Source organism: Xenopus laevis, chromosome 4L (assembly GCF_017654675.1).
Source record: "Xenopus laevis strain J_2021 chromosome 4L, Xenopus_laevis_v10.1, whole genome shotgun sequence".
Classification (NCBI taxonomy): domain Eukaryota; kingdom Metazoa; phylum Chordata; class Amphibia; order Anura; family Pipidae; genus Xenopus; species Xenopus laevis.
The window spans coordinates 88807325-88828523 of NC_054377.1; the positions used below are offsets into that span (position 1 = coordinate 88807325).

The window sequence follows — 21199 nt, forward strand, 5'->3', positions numbered from 1 at the left end:
ATAACAGAAGTCTCCAAGACATTGTGAAAATTGGAGATTTAGCTGGAGGCGAGCTGAATAAAATTATTTCAAGAGAGTCTTGAAAGGGCATAAAGGAGGGGAAAATACTGATTTCAGTTGCAGTTACATTTACAAAGACCTTTCATAATATCACTTTACAATGATCTAATTTAGTGTTGGATTTATGTCCTTTTACTTGCTGGGAGTATGCAAGAAATGATGCACCTGTACTGCCAACTAGCACCACTAGAGGGCAGTGTAATTGACAGTTACTGTGGGAGCAAAGAGCTGGCAGTGTTCACACACACACCAATGACGTTTATGCCATGCCATGATTTGACAGCATGAATCAGGAATGCAGATAGAAAGAATCACAGGACTAATCGATACGTGGTCAGCAAACAATGGGTTTGTTGGAGTCTATCTACTCTGTGGATATATACAGGGTTGTGCACCTCGCTGCTGTATTTTGTCTATCCGTGGTGTTGGCAAAGGCAATTCTGTTGTACCAAAGATGTACAGAAATCTCTAAAGCATTGAAAGCTTTTCCAGGACCTCCTAGCCACTGGCTGTATGGACAAGCTAATGAGGTAAGAGGAATAGAAATGTCAAAGAATAGACAAGTATAATTCCTTATGTCTTGTTTGTAGTAATATAATGAATAAATATAAGAATATGAGTAACCTGTTATTGCCAGCATGTAAGTAATCCATGAAAATAGGACAACACTTATTTCCTAACTTTATTTCTTTATCGGCATGACAGTGAGCAGATATAAAAGTACAAAATTTGTAGCGCGGCAAATTTATTTGTCCCTTTTTCTATCTCCAAAATGTTGGGAGGAATGCTGCTCTGTAGGATAGAACCAATCAGCATCAAGGCTTACCTGATAGGGAACGGAAGCCTGTTTTTGTTTGTGTGACTGCAGGGCTGTGGTTGGCTATCCCCCTCCTACTGTGCTTCTGGCAGGGAATGCTAGGACACAGCCACTCCTCATTTGATACACAGACAGGAACCTATAAAGATCTAGTGGGATCTATAATAAAGGGGCAATATTATTAATTTTTAGTCCAAAGTAAAACCAGCATCATATAATATTCATTATTGTGTACAAGATCTGAGGGTTTTTTAATTATGCTATATGCTTTTTTTAAGCAACATGAAAACATGTACAATATTCCATGGCCAGACAGCATCCTTTACTTGTGCCATGTAGTGTCCTGATTTGTCTGCAGCTAAAATGTAACTAGACAGGCAAGTGTGTCTAATAAGACACCTGCCTGAGAAATAAGATTGGTGGGAGGCAGCATTTCCTCGATTTTATTGTACTGCTGTACCTATGGTCATATAGAGCAGCCCTATAATACACGTTAAAACAGGCATGTTTTATTAAAGTTTGATAAACTTCAGTTTCCCAGTATCTCATGTCTGCAACTATCTCCTGTAACACTACACAGAAAAGGCATCCATAATCTCATAATGTCCATGTGTGGTTTAAGCTGGCCATAGATGCAAAGATACCATCGTATGAAATGAAGGTTCATACTATTTTCGGACTGTGTGTGGAGTGTCCCTACATCTTACCATGGCAATCGGTTTTTCAGTCGATCGGACTGGCTAAAAGATTTATATCTTCTTCCGATATGATGCATGACTTTTGTGTGATTGGCTTTGCAACACAAATAGGATATTGGTCTAAACAGCTCATGCAAGGGTTTAGGAGAGCAACAGAAGCATGCAAAAAGTTCCTGGGGGTGGCAAATAAGGGCTGTGATTGGCTATTGGTAGACCCTATGTGGACTGACAGCCTACAAGAGGCTCTGCTGTGCAGTACACATGGTTTTTATGCAACTAAAGCTTTCCTTCAAACCAGGAATTGGAAAACATGCACCTGATTTGAGGCCACTGGGAGCAACATCCAAGGGGTTGCAGAGCAACATGTTGCTCACGAGCCATTTGTTGGTGATCACTGGTTTAGGGGAATGGGCAGGCAAACAATGTGATGTAATAGTGTATGTAATGGAATTAAATACGGGATGCAATTTCTGTAAGGGGATCAGTGGGCCAGTGACTAGGGTGTAAGATTTTGAAATGAACAGTCATTTTTTCATTGAAACTGTTCAGTTCCATAACATTTGTTTGGTTTGCAGCATTGTGAGACCAAAACAAAAATCTGTCCAATACCATACCCCATTACAGCCCTTACCACATATGTCACCTGCCCCCCCACACACATGCTATGACCCTGCCCACATAAGTCTCCAAACCCCAAAGGCACTTCTCTGCTTCAAATGTCATCAGCCTGCCCTCAGGGCCAAAATTGCCAAAATTGACAACTCTACTAGGGCAGCAGCTTCAACTGGGCAGAGCTGCAGGGGGTAGCTGAGTTTTTTGTTCCCTATTATTGGTAACGGCTCAAAGCAGGATTGCAGCAGAAAAGGGTGGCAAGACTCAGGGGTGAAAAACTTTAACCTTGTGGAGACTGTATGCTGTTTGTTGGCACTGTTAGGCATTTCATTGGGAAGAATGTGTTAGTATTATTTTCTTCTCTAGTTTCACCAGGATGGGCAAGACCTTGACAGACTGTTGAACTGGGGATTACAGTATCCATATGCAAACCCTGTTTGGTTTGGGAAATTCGTTGTGTATATGAACATCACTCACCCAGAATATGCCAAGGCTTTACTATCCAGAACAGGTATCGCCAAACATTCTGAACCTTCTATTCCTTTTAAGAACATTAAAGAATATGTAACAAACAGTAATTATATATATATATATATATATACACACACACACACACACACACCTTTAGAGGGTCCGCACTCACATGCCAAAAAAATATTTTACCTTTATCAAGGTTTATTGAATACTCCCAGCAATACAAACAAAACTGATAAGTGTCCACTCCACAATTATGTGATTATCCAATAAAATACCACCTAGGTAAATTTAAATGTGCTAAACCATTCATATTGCTTAAAGTTCAATAATTTAGTGCTTGATACCCAATCAAATGTATAATATCAACAATGAAAGCCAGTTTAATTCTGTGAATTTACATAATACCACATGTGTCACTTAATAAGCATACTTGTGATAATCAATTAAATAGTGGCACAATAAATAACATATGAAAAAAACATATAAACCATGCAATAATTCAGTTTCAACAGACAATATACCTTAAAGGCTCATAATACAGTGTCCTTTAAAAAATAATTCAGTTAAAAATCCTATATACATAAATATAGCCATAATAAATACAATTTATCCTTGAGAAAGGTCCCAAAAGGAACAAAATGTCAGATTTTGACATAGGATGTGCTGGTCTGACAACATGTGTTGTGTGCCCCAGGTAGTGACCAACACATTGTGTGCCCCAGGTAGTGACCAACACATTAGGCTTAAAATATAAAATGTTTTTCACTTGTTAAAGGGATGTTCACCTTTAAATGAACTTCTAGTATGAAGTCTGATTTTTACGTTATTTACATTTTTATTCAGCAGCTCTTCAGTTGGCAATTTCAGCAATCTGCTTGCTAAGGTTCAAATTACCCTAGCAACCATGCACTGATATGAATAAGAGACTGGAATATTAATAGGAGACAGCCTAAGTAGAAAGATGAGTAATAAAAACAATAAATGTGTAGTCTAAGAGAGCATGTGTTTTTCAGATGAGGTCAGTGACCCCCATTTGAAAGCTGGAAAAAGTCAGAAGAAGAAGGCAATTCAAAAACTATAAAAAAAAAAAAAAAAATGAAGATTAGTTGAAAAGTTGCTTAGTATTGGCCATTCTATAAAATACTAAAAGTTAACTTAAAGGTGAGCCACTCCTTTAAATAGCTGATGGGTGCTATGCTATGTTGCCTTCTACACTAATTATTCACCAGTACACGGGCACTTGATATTTAGTGGTGTGTGCTGCTTCCAGGACAGAATATATATATTGACACATAGGGGCAGATTTAAAAAACTTCGAAATTCGACCATCGAATTGGCCAACTTCGATAGTCGAACTTTTCTTCTTGAATTTTTTGGCCGTTTTCGGTCTGAGTAAAATCGTTCGATCGATCGTAGCAATCGTTCGAATCGAACGATTTAATCGAATGATCGACCGATTTTCAAAAAAAAAAACTTGGACTTTTTAAAACTTAGCCAAATTTTGGCTCTAGTTTTTAGGAGGTCCCCATAGGCTAACATAGCAATTCGGCAGGTTTAAAGTGGCGAAGTGTCAAAGACGAAGTTTTTTAAAGAGACAGTACTTCGATTTTCGAATGGTCGAATATTCAAAGTATTTTCAATTTGAATCGAAGTCGAATTTGGCCTATTCGATGGTCGAAGTACCCAAAAACTACTTCGAAATTCGAAGTTTTTGAATTCGAAAATTCACTTCGACCTTTGATAAATCTGCCCCATAGTAATATAATTCCATTGCATTGGCAGAAGGCACAAAATATTGTCTAAAGGGATTGCAAATACATTTTATTGGCATAAGTAGCATGCAATTGGCACATATTTGGCACCATTTTTTAACTTAAGTGTAATAAGTCACACATATATTACTGTTTGGTATACTTGATAAAGGTCCTAAAGAGGATCGAATCATTGGGCACAATTGTTGTATGGGTTGTATGAAAAATAATAAAACTTAGAATAAACAGCTTTCAGGCAGTGATTTTCAAACTGCAAATTTCCATTTATTTTAGCAGTGTAAAACACTACATGTTTTGGGTAGAACCCTTTTTCAAGTGTATATCGATATACACTTGAAAAAGGGTTCTGTTTATTCCAAGTTTTATTATTTTTCATTTGTTTGGGGTTACACAGACTCCTGGAACTACTACAGCTGCATTAACTTTAATATTTGGAACATTTGAGCTATCAATTTCTTCTTTCTTCAGTATGGGTTGTATGGGTAAATTATCCAACAATAGGTGCTTATTCTTTATTTTTCAGGAATAAATGAACTAAAGAAAATGAATATCTTACAGTATACTTTATGCTAATACGCTGCTTCTATTGATCACTACGTCAGTTGATTTCTATCATATCACTTTTTATACTAGCATAGATGAAATGATCAGCTGAATAGCTGAGATAATAATAAACTTGTAGCTAAAATAAAATGGGTGGGTGGAGGCTGGTTGCAGGACTATTAAATGCTGTAACCTTGAGAAGCAGATCAGGTTCTCATTGTTTACTAGCCATGTAATACAGCATAACATGGGCTAGGTTTGTATTCTGTTGCCTTTGTTTATTTTCACTCAGCCAGAAATTGGAAAGGAATTCTAGTTTTACCTCAGTCCTTCAGAATACAATTCCTTGCATAACATGTGCAATAAAGATAAAAATACACAGCAGAGCGAACAGCAAATACATTATAATCAAGGCTTTTGTTTTGCATAATACATGTTTTTTATAGTCAGGATAGAAATATCTTGATTCCCTAATATGTTTAAATTCAATGCAGCCCTTACACCCACCAACTTTGCTTGAAATCTGCAAAGGGCAGAGACATTATTTCTCTTGTCTCTCTTAACTGGGCTTGAGACACACTGGAAAAAAACCTGTTGTTGTCCCAGCCCTCATAGCTCCTGTCGGCCCAGACCTGCTCCCTGCAGCCTCCTGAACCTTTGTGCTCCATGGAATGTGCTAGCAGGGGGAATTGTGGCTGTTGCATGGGGCCGTGGAGATGGCAGTGGGAGGGCAGGCGGGGTAATGTGTGTGTGCCCCTGATGCGTCGGCCCCTGTGGACCCGGACTCCCCCAGTCTGACTCTGTTGTTGAATGTTCAAAAAAAATATATGTACAATACATAAATAAAGGGTAATTTACTCAATCTTGGGGCCATGATAAGAGTGTGTCCCTTTAGTGTTCTGAAACAGAGTGCAGAGACCTATGACAATAAAGGAGAGGCAGAAAGCAGACTGCAAATTGCAGATAAATGTCTGATTTATGCCTTTTTTCTGCACATTACACACTGCATTCTGCTCTGTAAATAACCCCTATTGTTTGTTACAAGCAAGGTGATGTCTAAATATTCCTAATCAGCCCAATGCTACTGTTTATTACTTTGATTTTTTAATCTTTTTCTTTATTTCATTAATACTTTTCTTGTGTCCTGGCATTTGCAGATCCCAAGGATACTATCACTTATCATCATTTAATTTCCTGGATTGGTAAGGGCAATCTCATTTTTTATTAGCAGGTACAATCAAAGCTAATGGCACACCTGTGATTGCTTTCATAGAGGCGTATTAGTTGCACTTTGGTTCACTTTCCCTGATGAATAGAAATTACCAGTTCTGTTTCACAGAAGAAGACAAGCATTTCAATAAATAATGCAGGGCTAGAATATTATAAACATGTTTGTCATTCATGGATCATGATTGCTGTCCAAGATGCAAACAGTGTCGGACTGGGACACCAGGGGTCCACCAAAAAACCTTAGACCAGGGGCCCACCAAAAGTTTTTAGACCAGAGGCCCACCCTCAGTACTATTTTCTTCCTCTCCTCACTCAACCTCTATTCTTCTAGTATCTTTTCTTTACATAATAAATAAATACTATAATCTATTATTCCACCTATTTAGCCACTTTGTTCTCATAGAAAAAAGGAATGGTCATAAAATAGGCCAAAAGTTTAGCAGCATGAGGGCCCACTGACACCTGGGCCACCGGGAGTTTTCCTGGTATCCCGGTGGGCCAGTCCAACATTGGATGCAAAGCCCCACCTTCCAGAGACTCCTGGATCCACCTGGTCAATACCACTATTCCCCTTATCAAAATATGTAGTCCCTGGTGGTAATCTGGACCAGGTATCCTATAATAATGCTGATATTAGCAATGCCAGTGTTCCCTGAATTATGTATGTGTAACACTAGACCACTGTACTCTACTATTCCTCTTTCATAATGCTCTCATTTCTCTTGATCATTGACACTGTATTACTCATTATCATGTACACTGTATTCGTTTACCTTTCAAGAAAATGTAACAAGACAAGTATTTATTAAGAAATATCTATGAGACATAATTTCATTTATGTCATGCAGGTAAAGGATTATCGGTTTTATCTGGACAGATATGGGACAAACACAGAAAGCTGCTAACTTCATCGTTTCATTTTGATGTACTGAACCTGTATGTAAATCAGATGGCAGAGTCTACAAAGATCATGTTGGTAAGAATACTTTTATAATCACAAGAGCCATGAATATCCTGTAAATGATATCCTTATAAACAGTTCTTAGTGATGTCACCGGTTATATTTAGAGTTTAGTGATGTCATTTCTGTCACATAATTTACCAAAATGTAGATATTATAATAAAAAAAAGTACCTCCAGTTGCAAAATATTAAGATAGTAGATGTCACCACAGAATTCCTGTATAAAAACACGAAGGTCATGGAACTCCTCAGTAACTTATAATATTCTTATTATATTATTTTAAAAGAGGGGGTACTTTATTCACTATATAATCTACAAGTAAGGGAAATTCCCAGAACATTTTATTTTACAGAGTTTATATGCTGTAACCTGAGACTTTTCTTCTTTGAATTGCTTTCATGGCAATATAGTTTATTTATATAAACTATATGGTGTTTCTAAAGCAAATACACCAGATTTACCAGTGAAGGGCAACAGTACATCATATTTTAATTACTTAAAAACCCTTTCATTTTTTAGTGTTACTGTTCCTTTAACGTGAACAAGGCACCAGGGCCAGAAGGAATAACCCCTTTGGTACTAAAAATGCTTAGTTCAGTTTTAGCTAGGCTTTTATTTCTGATTTTATCAGACTCACTATCTGGTATAGTACCCATGGATTGGAGGAAAGTTGATGTAATTCTTATAATAAAAAGGAGATTCCATCTAAATATTTGGAGGGTTTTTAAAGGGTTTTTTTACACTGAGAGCTATAAAGTTGTGGAATTCTCTTGCTGAATCAGTTGTACTAACATATCTATTAGATCCAAGGTATGGGATCCATTACCCTGAAACCTGTTATCCAAAAAGCTCTAAATTACGGAAAAAGCATCTCCCATAGACTCAATTTTATCCAAATAATCCACATTTTTACTTGATCCAGACTAAAATATAATTAATGCTTTCCTTATTGGAAGCAAAAACAACACATTGGGTTTATTTAATGTTTACTTAATTTTCTAGTAGACTTCAGGTTTGACATTATCCAAATCCTGTGTATTCTGGATAAAAGGTCCCATACCTGTACATATTATTTTTATGATTTTTACTCATTTTTAAGTTTTATTATTGAAAATAACTCTTTGTATAAAGTTGATCAATGGACTGGCCCAATTGCCAGTCCCTGGAGTCAGGAAGGACATTTTTTGCTTTCCACTTGATTAACTAGCAGTTAAGCATTTTTTATAGCTATTTTAAAAGGTTTAATTTGATGGGCATTTGTTTTTTCAACCTAACTTACTATGTTACTATGAAAAAACGAAATGTTTAATTTTGGCCAGTTCAGACAGAATATAAATTTTATTGTGATTATTATTATAGTGTGATTATTATTCTCTAGGGCAAACTTGAAGAACAAATAACAAGTTCGGACACCATTGATATCTACCCATATGTCACCTTGATGACGCTGGATACCATAATAAAGTGTACACTTGGTTGGAACAGCAACTGCCAGATAGACAGGTGATGTTATACTGACTCTGGCTCTTGTACCGCAAAAAATTAAGATATACCTATACTATTTTAGGGACTTTTTGTCTGTTTTTTCCTTTCACATTTGGGTCATCTGGCAAGTTTGCTATCTAGATGCACCCAGGGTAAAGGAAAAGCTGTGATAGTTTACATACACTTTTTTATAATTTCCAAACACACATATTGGATTTTTCTCATTGTCCTGCTGTGTTCTTCCTATGAGTAGCACATCAAAATAATACCCTGTGTTGGGTACCCATGTAATACTTACAAAATGCTTGGGTTTCTTGCAAAAAATACTTCCCAGCCATGCAGGTTATATGATATAATTTCTGTAGTGTCACCACATATTTGGTTTATAGTTAAGTTGGTCAATGGGTCCCAGACCCATACAAGGTTATATCCTTTGTCTCATGGGCCTAACTGGCAAACTAAACCCAGTTATGTTGTCTGCAAATTATAGCTTTGTTATACTAGCCAAAAGAGAGTACAAATTGTAACATATTGTATTTGTTTTTTTCAAGTAAATGTGGACCTTTGTGTGTTTGCAGGGAGAACACATACACTAATGATCTGCTAGAGCTCACAAGACTGCTGAATGAAAGACTCTGCTTCTTTCCTTATTACAGTGACTTTGTCTTTTCTTTCAGTCCTTCGGGATTTCTGTTTAGGAAGGTTTATAAAACCTCACAACAGCACACAGGTAACAAAAGCATTTATGTATATAGCTACATTACTGTGTGTTGTCATAATTCCACTTAAAGTGATACTGACACTATTTTTAAAATATGAATGTACATTAAGGGGCTTATTTACTAAACTCTGAATGCAAAAATCACGATTTTTTAATGTAAAAACAGACTTTTAAAAAAATCACAAATTTTTTGGAATTTATTAAACCCCGAGGATAGTAAAGTCTGAAAATCCGGCATCTCAGACCTGTCGAGGTTGCATATAAGTCAATGGGAGAAGTGCCAATGATTTTTTGATGTGCGCTTGGTTTCAGACAATACCCTGAATTTTCAGAGTTTGCGGGTGAAAATAACGAAAAATCGTATGAAAAAGTCAGAAAAATTAGTGAAAATCTGATTTTTTCCTGCAAATAAAATTTTTGGGAAAATGTAATAATAAATTAGCGTAAAAAACCCGAGCAGATTTGATTGGAGTTTGTAGCAGAAATTATTAAGATAAATTCGGACTTAAATAAATAAATAACCTCCTAAAAGTAATTGTTAGTTGAAGTTTCTAAACCTGACTGTTTTGCCAACTTTCCCATCTCAGCTCGTCAGTTTCTAATGCTAACGGACTCCTGCTGCACAAATATGGCAGCCCCCTCATAGGGAATCACAGGGAGTCAGATAGGTAATGTAAAATTATTGGGCAAATTCTTTATGGAAAAATTATATGAAGCATGCAAAGTCAATTTTATGGTAGTTGTAAAAAAAAAGGTTCACTTTCTGGTGTCAGTATCTCTTTAATGAAAATGACCCCTTTTCTACACACAGGTCACAGGTCATCTGTAAAACAAAATATAAATTCACAGCAGCACAATGATCGATCCCCATCTGGATTTGCAATAGAGCTGAATTAGGCACATGTATGAATTTCTCCAGGGGTGAAAGGGTTGTGGCACACCAGAATGGGGAGGAAACACATGCAAGGTGAAGTCTATCACTTTGGCTGGGAGAAATATATCTGAAAAACCCTTGAGCAGCATTAAAGGAGAAGGAAAGGCATGTTATACTTGGGGGTGCCAAAAGTTAGGCACCCCCAAGTGATTGTATTTGCTTACCTGAAACCCCCGGGCCGGTCCTCCTATTGGCAGAAAACTGTACGGGCCCGATGGTTATTCCAGCGAGCACCACAAAGTGATCATCTACCTGCTTCTTCTTCTTGCGGCTGCACATGCAAAGTAGAGTGAAAAGACACACTTTAACTAAAAAGCCATCTATTTCATTCTACTGTGCATGCATCTGCCTTGGGAAATTTGAAGAAAGATGAAGCAGGAAGACGGTCGCTCCATGGTGCTCACTGGAATAACCCCAGGCCAGTGCAGTTTTCTCCTGATAGGTGGACCTACCTGTGGTGTCAGGTAAGTAGTTACAATCACTTGGGGGTGCCTAACTGTTTTCACCCCCAAGTAAAAATGCCTTTCCTTCTCCTTTATCTTCAATTAGTGATGTAAAATTGTAAATTAACTACTGATAAGTATGGCCCTGTGTATGCCTGTTTGGGTATTGTATAGTTTTAGCTTTTAAAATGGAAAACAGGTATCTTATGCACAGAAGAGACAGGGACACAAAAAATGCAGAAAAAAAGAATTAGCCTTTAATTATTCATTCAATCTCACAATCTCACAGATGGGATTGTAGTCTTCTTAGCTACCCCAGGACCTCTCCCAGACTCTGGGAAGAGTGGGACTCCAGAAGGTTATCACTCTGTTACTCACGGTTCAGAGATCACTTCTCTATCAGCCAGGTCACACAACCTACTTCCAAGTCAGATGCACTGATGCACTTTCCCGAACATACATTCTTTCTCCAGGCACACTCATGGGCCCCTTAGCACTCACTTTCTCTCTCAAGCTCAGACTTAGGCACTCTGTCTCTCTTTGTCACACACTTTCTGTGTCTCAGGCTCCATGGGCCCCTTGTTCCTCTCTCAGTCTTTCACTGACACACTAGGAACAACCAGAACTGTGTCTCTCCAAACACAAAGGAGAGATCTGTCTCCTCAAGACATCCAAGGAAGAGACCATATGTATTTAAGCACACCCCTTTTAACTACATGCAGCTCCAATCTCAGTTGCCACCTAATTACCTGACCAGGGAGGAAAAAAACAACCCCATCTCCACTAGGCATCCCCCTGCATCCCATATCATAAAGCTTAAATGCACACTTCACTGTATATTTCTAGACAAGACAGATGTGTTTTCTAAACACACTGGAGGCTGTTATTTCTTGGTAAGATAAAGGCTGAATGGCAAATGCATACTAGATACATCTGTGTATGCCATTGAACTGATGTTGTTTCAACAACAGAAATTGACATCTGCAATGAGCAAATACTACTTTGCAAAATGGAACTCAGCTCTTTCTTGAGATGTTTGATTGGGTAGGTTAGATCTCAACCTAGTAAGGTATATAGCCGCCTTAGGGTAATAGTTGATGGGGAGATTTTGTTGCCTGCAATAAATTGGTGCTACTGTGGGCAACAAATCTCCAGAAAATGCTTCTCCACCAATAATTTAAATTGCTGGTGGTAAAACCTAAGCATTGTGAAGTGGCCTGAAGTATCCTCACGAGGCAAAAACTAAGGTATGTGTAGGTTTTGCCACTGGTGATTTCAATTATAGCCGGTGGAGAAGCATTTTTGGAGGATTTCTCATCTGCAGTAGAGCCAATTTATCACAAAATCAGCCCGTCATCAATCTAAATTCAGAAAACATGGAAGTGCTAACCCCACACAAAAGTAGGACATTCAGCCCATCAGCATTCATGCTGTCTCTCTCTCATTCTAGGCTTCTAAAAAAAAACTGTGGGAACAGTATTAAAAATGTACCAACTAAACAATGAGCTTTTCTTTTCTAGCAAGCACAGTTTCATTTAGCAGAAGGCTGCAGAGAACAAAAGTAGGCTATGTAAATGAAACTATAACTGTTGCCTTTTTTTGAAATTCAGGTTAAAAAAAAATAAAAAATATTAACAAGCCAATTTTGTAACCAAGCCAATATAATAAAACAAAGAAGAGAGACCCTTCTACGCGAGGATAAACTGGATAAAGACCAGCAAAGTAGGCATCTGGATTTTTTGGAAATGCTTCTTGCTTCTCAAGTAAGTACTTTATTGTTGTGCTTTTAATGATGATGCTTGTGGTTCTTTTGTAACTAAATCTTTATTTTTAGGGCAAATTGTGCTGAAGAAGGCTTTCCTTTTCCAGGTTTACCATTTCAGGGATTGACCGTGCTGTAGTTCTATGCTGTGCCAGCTACACAGCAAGGTTTTAGATCAAAAATCATATAAATGTCATTGCTATTGTAAACCTCATAACCCTATAAGTAATTTGACTGTTTTTTTTTAGATTCCTTATCTGTAATGTAATTTGGGGTTGTAATTACACATCAACAAATTAGTGCCTTTTAAACAATGGGAAGCCTATTTATCAAAATTTGAATCTGTGTAGTTTTAGATGTATTTTAAACCTTGACTATACTCATATTTTAAAAAACCATAAATGTCTACATAATCATTAAAAGATCTGAATATAAAAAGCAGGAACATATAAAAATGAGCAAAAAATCCAAATAAGTATATAAAAACATCAACATCCTTGATTAATCTGATTTTTTTTGTGCATTTACAAGCCAAAAAACTTCGAAAGACTCTTAAATCTTAAGATTTGCTAAGGACAGCTCTCTTTGACTTCTACATAATCTCGCCATCTTTTAGATGGCGTTGTTTTACAGTTTTTCATGGTTTTTATACTTAATAAATATAGAAAATTTTGTAAAAGAAAAATGGCCCCCCAGATTCTGGTGAACTCCATTTTCAGGTTTTCATAGCCCCATGCTTTCAGATGAAATTTCTTTACCTTGTGTATCTGGATAGAAAAATCCTTCATACTAGAGCCATTAGAAGATAACGAAATATAACTTACTCCTTCACTTACTTCAGTAGGAACAACAAAACATATGCAAATGTGCCTGTTTATGAACAAGTATAAGTATTTTTATGCAATACATCATGGCTTTGCACACTGGTCTCACAAAGAATGACTGGGACAATGTATAGATAGAAATAATTTCTTCAAAGAAAGCAGATGACCAGTATTCATGCAGAGTAGAAACTATATCTTTATCAAATATTCAGGTGCTTTGTTATTTCTAAGGATGAAAATGGTCAGGGTCTCTCTGATGAGGACATCCGTGCAGAGCTGGATACAATTATATTTGAAGGACATAACACAACTGCCAGTGGGATCTCCTGGATCTTATATTGCATGGCCAAATACCCAGAGCACCAGCATAAATGCCGGAAGGAGATCAGGGAGGTGCTTAGGGAGAGAGATACTTTGCAATGGTGAGGGATTATTATACTTTGTATTAAATACAAATTTATAGTCTTCTGCAAAAGAGATGAAAAATGCGCAGGAACTCTATGGCTTCCAGTGTTACTTAGTTCTGCTTACATTGACCAAATAGAACTATATTACCTGTATATCTGGATCAAACATAATAACATTGATAACTGATGGGCTTTTGTATTTTTTACTGTCCTAGATGAATTAAAGCAACATCATAAATATGAAAACGCAGTATACCTTTGTGATGGCATCAAAAAGTATGCATAGCAATTTGGCCACAGTAATTTGGACTGTTTGGACATGTTCAGAAATGAATTTGCAGCAGCAATTTGCTAGTTATCAAATATGCCTCTAAGACCTTTGCAATACAAGTTTATGTAAATGTCTTTATTAGTTCCTGTTGCCTAATAAGCAGTATTTATTATGAATCTATATATATTTGGCTAGTAGATCTTTTCTGCTTCTTTAGGAATGACCTGACTCTGTTTCCCTACACCACAATGTGTGTTAAAGAAAGTCTGCGACTGTATTCTCCAATGCCAATCCTTACTAGAAGACTCAGCAAACCAATTTCATTTTCTGATGGTCGGTCCTTACCTGAAGGTTGGTGGTGGCTAAAAACAGTAATCTTAATGTATACTGTAGTTTAAGGTAGACCCACTGTACTATTATTTGCATGAATAATGTATAGCAAAACCATCACATTACTATATACATATCACAATATGAATGATTAATTATCTGATACACAGCATGGCAAAAAGATATGTGGTCACCTGCCTGTTGATGATCTCATTCCAAAACAAAGGGTATTAATTTGGTACTTTCTGTTGGAAAAACAGCCTTTATCCTCTTCTCTTCTGAAAAGTCTTTTCACTAGATGTTGGAACATTGTTGGTAGCATTTACTTACATTCATACGTAAAAGTTTGGGCATTGATGTTGGGCAATTATGCCTGGCTTTGTATTTCCTCCCACAAGTGTTCATTAGGGTTGAGGTCAAAGCTTTACTCAAGCCAATCAGGTTCTTCTCTTTTCTGCAAACCAATTCTGTATAGAGCTTGCTTGTGCACAAAGTAAAAGGAAAGGACCTTCCCAAACTTTAAGTGAAAACACAGTCATAAATGTTATTGCACCTGTGTCAACAATGATGCATATGGCTTAAAGAGACAGTTTCATTAATTAGAAGGGGGTGGCCTTATATTTTAATTTTAATCATAAAATAAAGAAATGCATGGCTATCAATGCAATAAAACTTAATATGTTGGAGGACAGGGACCTGTATGTTCTCCCAATGCAAATAGCACTTCCTGCGTTTGGTGGGGAAAACCAATCAGCCCAGGGGTCTGTGGGCCCTCCTGCTCACCCAATCATTTACTTTATGTGCCTATAGCATTTTTATAAGAGAACAAATAGGAGATGAAATGAAAGGAAGGATAAATGACAGTAGGTAAGGAGAAGTGCTCTGTAATACTGTGGACTTAGAATTTATATTAAACTGTACATGTAATCCCAGAGAGATCATGATGGTTTACTTTCTTTACATCTTCTTTTCTGTACATCACTTTCCTGTTGGTCTTTAAACTTGTTCACTGAAATCCATCAATTTACAAATGCCATGTTTTCTATTTCACATGCCATTGTACCACTTTTCTTACTTACAGGTTGCCTGGTCTCCATGTGCATTGATAGCATCCATAGAAACCCTGAGGTCTGGGAAGATCCAGAGGTAATGAATTTTGTTCGGTGGTTTCTGTACTTGGAAAGAATCCATGTAAACTGAACCAGAATAAAGAGAATGTTCACTAGAAATGCACCTTTTCCTCTATGTCTAATAAGCCAGCCCAATAAACTTTGATTTTGTTAGTATAGTAGTGATAAATTGAAAATAATTAATTGGCAGGCATTGATTAAGAAAGGCAAAGAAGCAAGAGTAAAAATCTACGTTTATACCTAATATATCTATAAGCTTGCATATCCTTCTCACCATTGATTTTAAGCTATAGACTATATAGGGTCTGACAATCTGGGTAAAGATGATTTAGCTTCAGGCTTTATTGAAAATAGTCTGCTCTTTATTAAAGGGATACTGTCATGGGACAGTGCAGAATTCTGCTGGAGCAGCACTATTAACTGATTCATTTTGAAAAAAATTTTTTTTCCTATGACAGTATCCCTTTAAGTGGATCCCATCTTTATAATAGTCACTTTGCCACTAGAGGGAGCATAAGGATAAAAATAAGTTTTTTAAAAGGTAGAGTGCGCTATCGATTACTGATAGATTAATTCCCAGGGACCTGTATAGGGAGACAATATATAGAGTAGTATGTCCAGAAAAGAACCTTTACAGATTTTCTATGGAACTACTCACAGATTTGGTGTTTTGAATGAACGTATATCGTCTCCGATGTGTTCCTGCAATACAGAGGCTTCAAATGGTGTTATATCGTAAGGGCTGCCGGTATCACCCTGCGAGATGTTTTCCACTTACCGGATCGTGGTGAGAAGGGGACTTAGAGTGTAGCGTGTGTTCCTCAAGGTGCCCTGTCGTCCAGGGTTGCGCTTCCTTGTTGGCGAACAGAAAGTATTATCGCCTATTCAGAGCGACTGCTAGACCGGATATTTGCGGCGTCTCTCCACGTATGTTGGCGTTCGTGCCGTTCTTGGATTTCTCCGCTTTGCAGGTTCAGTGGTCCAGAAAAACATTAACTCCAAAAGGCCTTCTGGTTCGCTTAATCGGTGCACACTCATCGTTTTACCCCAGATGCCACTAAAATCCTGATTCACAGTCCTCTAATATCAAGCATTGATCACTTTAACTCACTGTTAATTGGCCTTCCCCTCCACCACAGACTATCACCTCTACATAATGAATGCTGCTCCTAAACCTCAACAGGTCCTCGTGTGCCATTCTCTGCACTGGCTTCTACTACCTCTCAGAATAAAATTCAACCTGATATCCTTCACATTCAAAGCAGTTCATAACTCTGCCCCCTCTGTGTCTCTGCTGACCTGATCTTCAACTTCTCTTTCATAACTACCTTTCTTTCACACTATCATTCAAGGCTTTGCAAGAGCTGCACCCATTCTCTGCAATTTGATCCCATATTTTGTATGACTTAATCCCTCTCTTAGAGACGCTTATCCTTATATATCTTAGCATAGTTTCAGAGTGCACTATATGCTACTAAATGCAATGCTCAGTTCCACATCTTTCATCTGATATTGCCCATCCTTACCCCTTCTAAAATGCCAAATTATTCCATTGGATGAAAGAGCTACCTGACCTGCCACACTTGCACAGATGGTCAGGCACTAAAGTTGAAATCTGGGCATGTATATCTGAATTCAGGACAATGGCACACCGAGCATTTCTTCTTCCTATGTATTTCTGCCAGCAGATAATGCCTGTCGTATGCCATTTACTTCATGTACACGTGGATTTTAACCTTAAAGTTAAAGGGGTTGTTCATCTTTGAGTTAACTTTTATTATGATGGATGTGAGTGATATTCTGAGACAATTTGCAATTGGTTTTCATTTTTTATTATTTGTGTTTTTTGAGTTATTTAGCTTTTCATTCAGAAGCTCTGCAGGTTGCATTTTAAGAGATCTGGTTGCTAGGATCCACATTACCCTAACAATCATGCATTGATTGGAATAAGAGACTGAAATATGAATAGGAGAGGGCCTGACTAGAAAGATGAGTAAATAAGTAGCAATAACAATAGATTTGTAGTTTTACAGAGCATTTGTTTTAGATGGGGTTAAGGACCCCCATTTGAAAGCTGGAAAGACAAGAAAAGGCAAATAACTAGAAAACTAGAAAAAAATCAATGGAGACCAATTGAAAAGTTGGTTAGAATTGGCAATTCTAAAACATACTAAAAGTATTAATTAAAGGTGAATCACCCCTTTAAAAACAGCTTTCCTTATTGTCAGGTGTTTGATCCATTGAGGTTCTCCCATGAAAATTCTGTGCTCTTGCATTCTCATGCATATCTTCCATTTGCAGCAGGACCAAGGTGAGCTCTTTCCATAAAGTTTTATGTGATAACTAACAGTATCTAACAGTAATAATTGCATTAGAATATATATGCAACTATATGTGTATATATACAGTACGTATATCTTTCATGCTAACACTACAGTACAGGCCCATATATGCATTGGGACAAACAGTCTTAATTATTTATTGTACCATTTTTGTTTTGTTTTTGGTTTAACCAGGAATTGCATTGGTCAGAAATTTGCAATGAATGAGATGACAGTCGCAATTGCTTTGACCTTAAATGCCTTTGAGTTGTCACTGGATCCATCACAACTACCCATCAAAGAAGCACTGCTTGTCCTTAAATCTAAAAATGGCATTCACTTGAGGATCCAAAAACAAACACAAAACAAATGAATGGAGGCAAATCAAACCACACTTCTATAGTTCTACTAATGACGAGTCTATAGTAATGGAATTCAGGGTTCTGTTTCTAGAAATGCCAGCTGAGACTAGCTTTGGCATTGCTGTCAAATACAATTTTATTGTAAGCAACTTTCCATTATACATTTAATTGTAATTGTAAATGTTTTTGCAGTTATTTCTGTTCACTGTTTCTGTTCACTGCATTAATGGAGAAGGAAAGTCTTCGTGCACTTGGGGGTTCAGAATGTTAGGCACCCCAAGTGATTGTACTTACTTACCAGCAGAAAACTGCACCTGCCCATGTCCTCTTACATCTTCCACTTTCTTCGCGCGACTGCGCATGCGCAGTAGAACGAAAAGCTGAATTTTAACGAAAAAGTCGGCTATTTTGTTCAAAAGCGCATGTGTTTGGCCCAGGATATTTCAAAAAAGAAGAAGCTGGAAGAGAAACGCTCTGTGGTGCTTGCTAGAATAACCCCCAGCCCTATAGGAGCACAATCAAGTAAGTAAATACAATCACTTGGGGGTCAGAACTAGTAGTGCAAAGAACAGAAAGTGGCAGACAACTTCCATTAGCATTTACATTTACAAATAACTTTAAAGCCATTGAAAATGTTAATCTAACGTATATTGGAAAGTTGGGTAGAATTATTAAACAAAAACACCTGTTTAAAGCCTGGAAATAAATTATATCAAAGAATAAATATGTTGTGTGTGTTTCTGTGTGTTATTCTTCTTGCAAATGTATTTAGTGGTGCTATTTTCCTCTCAGAAGTTGCAGTAGGTCTGTGTCTCTGTCATAAAAAAAACAGCCCAGGGTAAAATTCCCACACCAAATTTTTTTTTCTACAAAGGTAGCCTTTACATAGTACATGGAGAGTACATGGAGAGTGTACTGCACATGCATTTGAGAAAATTATACCTGGGAAGAAGAAAATACATGGCAGCCTTCTGCAATAATGTACTCTGTGACTGTGGCTTTATATTTTGTTCCCCTTTAAAGGAGTATTTTGTCTTTAAGTTAACTTTTACTATGTTATAGAATGGCAAATTCTAATCAACTTTTACATTGGTCTTCGTTATTATTTATTTTTTGTAGTTCTTTTTTTGTTTCAATATTTTTTATTGAAGGTATTTTATGTTACATTGCATTTGTTTTCCCCCCTATTGCTGTTACAAGCACATCTTATTTTCAGATATGGCATTAGTTGTTGAGCACACAATGTATTATTTTGTATCATTTTTTTAAATCAACGATGGTTATGTGATATCACTATAATTGGGGTGGTTGTTTTTTGTAGTTTTTTAATTATTTGCCTCTTTCCAGCTTTCAAATGGGGGTCAGTGATCCCATCTAAAAACAAATGCTCTGCAAAGCTACAAATGTATTTGTATTGCTACTTTTAGTATTTATCATTATATTCAGCCCATCTCCTATTCATATTCCAGTCTGTTTTTCAAATCAATGCATGGTTGCTAAGGTAATTTGGACCCTAGCAACCAGACTGGTGAAATTGCAAACTGTAGAGCTGCTGAATAAAAAGTTAAATATCCGAAAAGCCACAAATAATAAAAAAAATAAAAACCAATTACATATTGTTTTAGAATATCTACATCATACTAAAAGTTAAATCAGAGGTGAACAACCCCTTTAAAGGAGACATATAGGATAAATGAAAAACCCTAATTTTGTAGGCAATTATAAGTAATATATGGTGTTGCTTTTTCATGGTGCTAAAAATTAATATTATCTATAAAAATAGCCCCTTTATTGGAGCTCCCAATAGATGTTCTGTGGTCCCTGTCTGTGTTGAGGAGTGGGTGTGTCCTAACAGTCCCTGCCAGAAACACAGTAGGAGGGGGACAGCCAATCACAGCCCTGCAGTCACACAAGCACAGACCGGCTTCAGTTCCCTATCAGGTCATGCTAGCTTCTGATTGGTTCCTGTCCTACAGTGCAGTGAGCTGAGAGCCGCAGACTCCCCTGCACAGCCTGGGAGCAGGAAGTGGAAGGGAGGGACTAGTAAGGTTTTTGCAGAAATATTCAATAAATCAGCCTGAAACACTACTTTTTAAAGCACAATTCTTCTATATCTAAAAGAGTATAATGCACTGGTACATTCTTATTTTTTTACATAAAATGTCTCTTTTGAGGCAGGACTGAGTCAAAATTACAATAGTGTTCATAATCTGTTTATGCCTAGGGTTGCCACCTGGCCGGTAAAACTGATCCTTGATGTCAATGTTATTAATAGGAAAAAAAACGTCAAGAATATAGGAAGGTCGGTATTTTCTTCCAGAAAAGGTGGCAACCCTATTTACGTCTGATATGAAGATAAAGCCTCTTGACTCCCATGGAATGTTTTCTGCTGATAAAAAGAGATATCATTTTCCTTGAAACTGCTCCAGTTTGTGTTTAATTGAGTATGATAATAGTTACTATTACTTTCTTGCTGAGCTGCCACTGAAGGCACTGTTTCATTGCTGTCCATGGATAATATATCATTTTTATCATGGCACCATGAGGAATATGGCAGCTTCTATAAGGAATATAACCAGTGACGTAACTAGATAATACTGGGCCCCACAGCCAATTCAATTTAGGGTCCCAAAGCATTGGTAAAGTTCTTTTGAAATTGGTTCTACTGGGCCCCCTACACTCCTGCCCCTCTGCTTCTTCTGTAGTTACACCCCTGAACATAACCCAACAGAAAAGACATAAAAATAATTTATTCCACAGCTCCTGTATTTCACAAAATTATAATTTCTATTTCTGCAGAGATTGTAGTCCAGAAACCAATGGATTAGGTGAGCTGGGCCAATCAGTCAGAAGGCCGGTGTCTGTGCATATGTTTTGAAAATACTACAAAACAACAGTTTTCTTCAGAAAAATTCCTGAAAGAAGTTATGATTTACTTTTTGGAAACCGGCCTAAAATTAAAAGAAGGACGTACCATTTAGCTCCTACATTGAGGGGGTGTGACAGAGGCCGATATAGTTGGTGCCTCCCCCGCCCC

At 37.2% G+C, this 21199-nt stretch overlaps 1 protein-coding gene across 4 annotated transcripts; it reads left to right on the plus strand.

Moving 5' to 3' along the window:
• The first annotated feature begins 103 nt into the window (after positions 1-103).
• Positions 104-21109, plus strand: LOC121403053 (cytochrome P450 4B1-like). 4 transcript variants are annotated; one of them, XM_041590453.1, is made up of 12 exons: positions 119-590; positions 2554-2698; positions 6137-6181; positions 7058-7185; positions 8551-8675; positions 9335-9387; positions 12412-12518; positions 13573-13763; positions 14237-14370; positions 15431-15495; positions 17708-17790; positions 17996-18879. In XM_041590453.1, the coding sequence occupies exons 1-12, from the start codon at positions 405-407 to the stop codon at positions 18171-18173; spliced, it is 1440 nt and encodes a 479-aa protein (XP_041446387.1). In that variant the 5' UTR covers positions 119-404; the 3' UTR covers positions 18174-18879. The 4 variants fall into 4 exon arrangements, with proteins under 4 accessions (XP_041446388.1, XP_041446389.1, XP_041446387.1 ...); XM_041590452.1 differs by having other exon boundaries at positions 121-590; positions 9236-9387; XM_041590454.1 differs by lacking the exon at positions 17708-17790 and having other exon boundaries at positions 104-590; positions 9236-9387; positions 17996-18082.
• Positions 21110-21199: the final 90 nt, after the last annotated feature.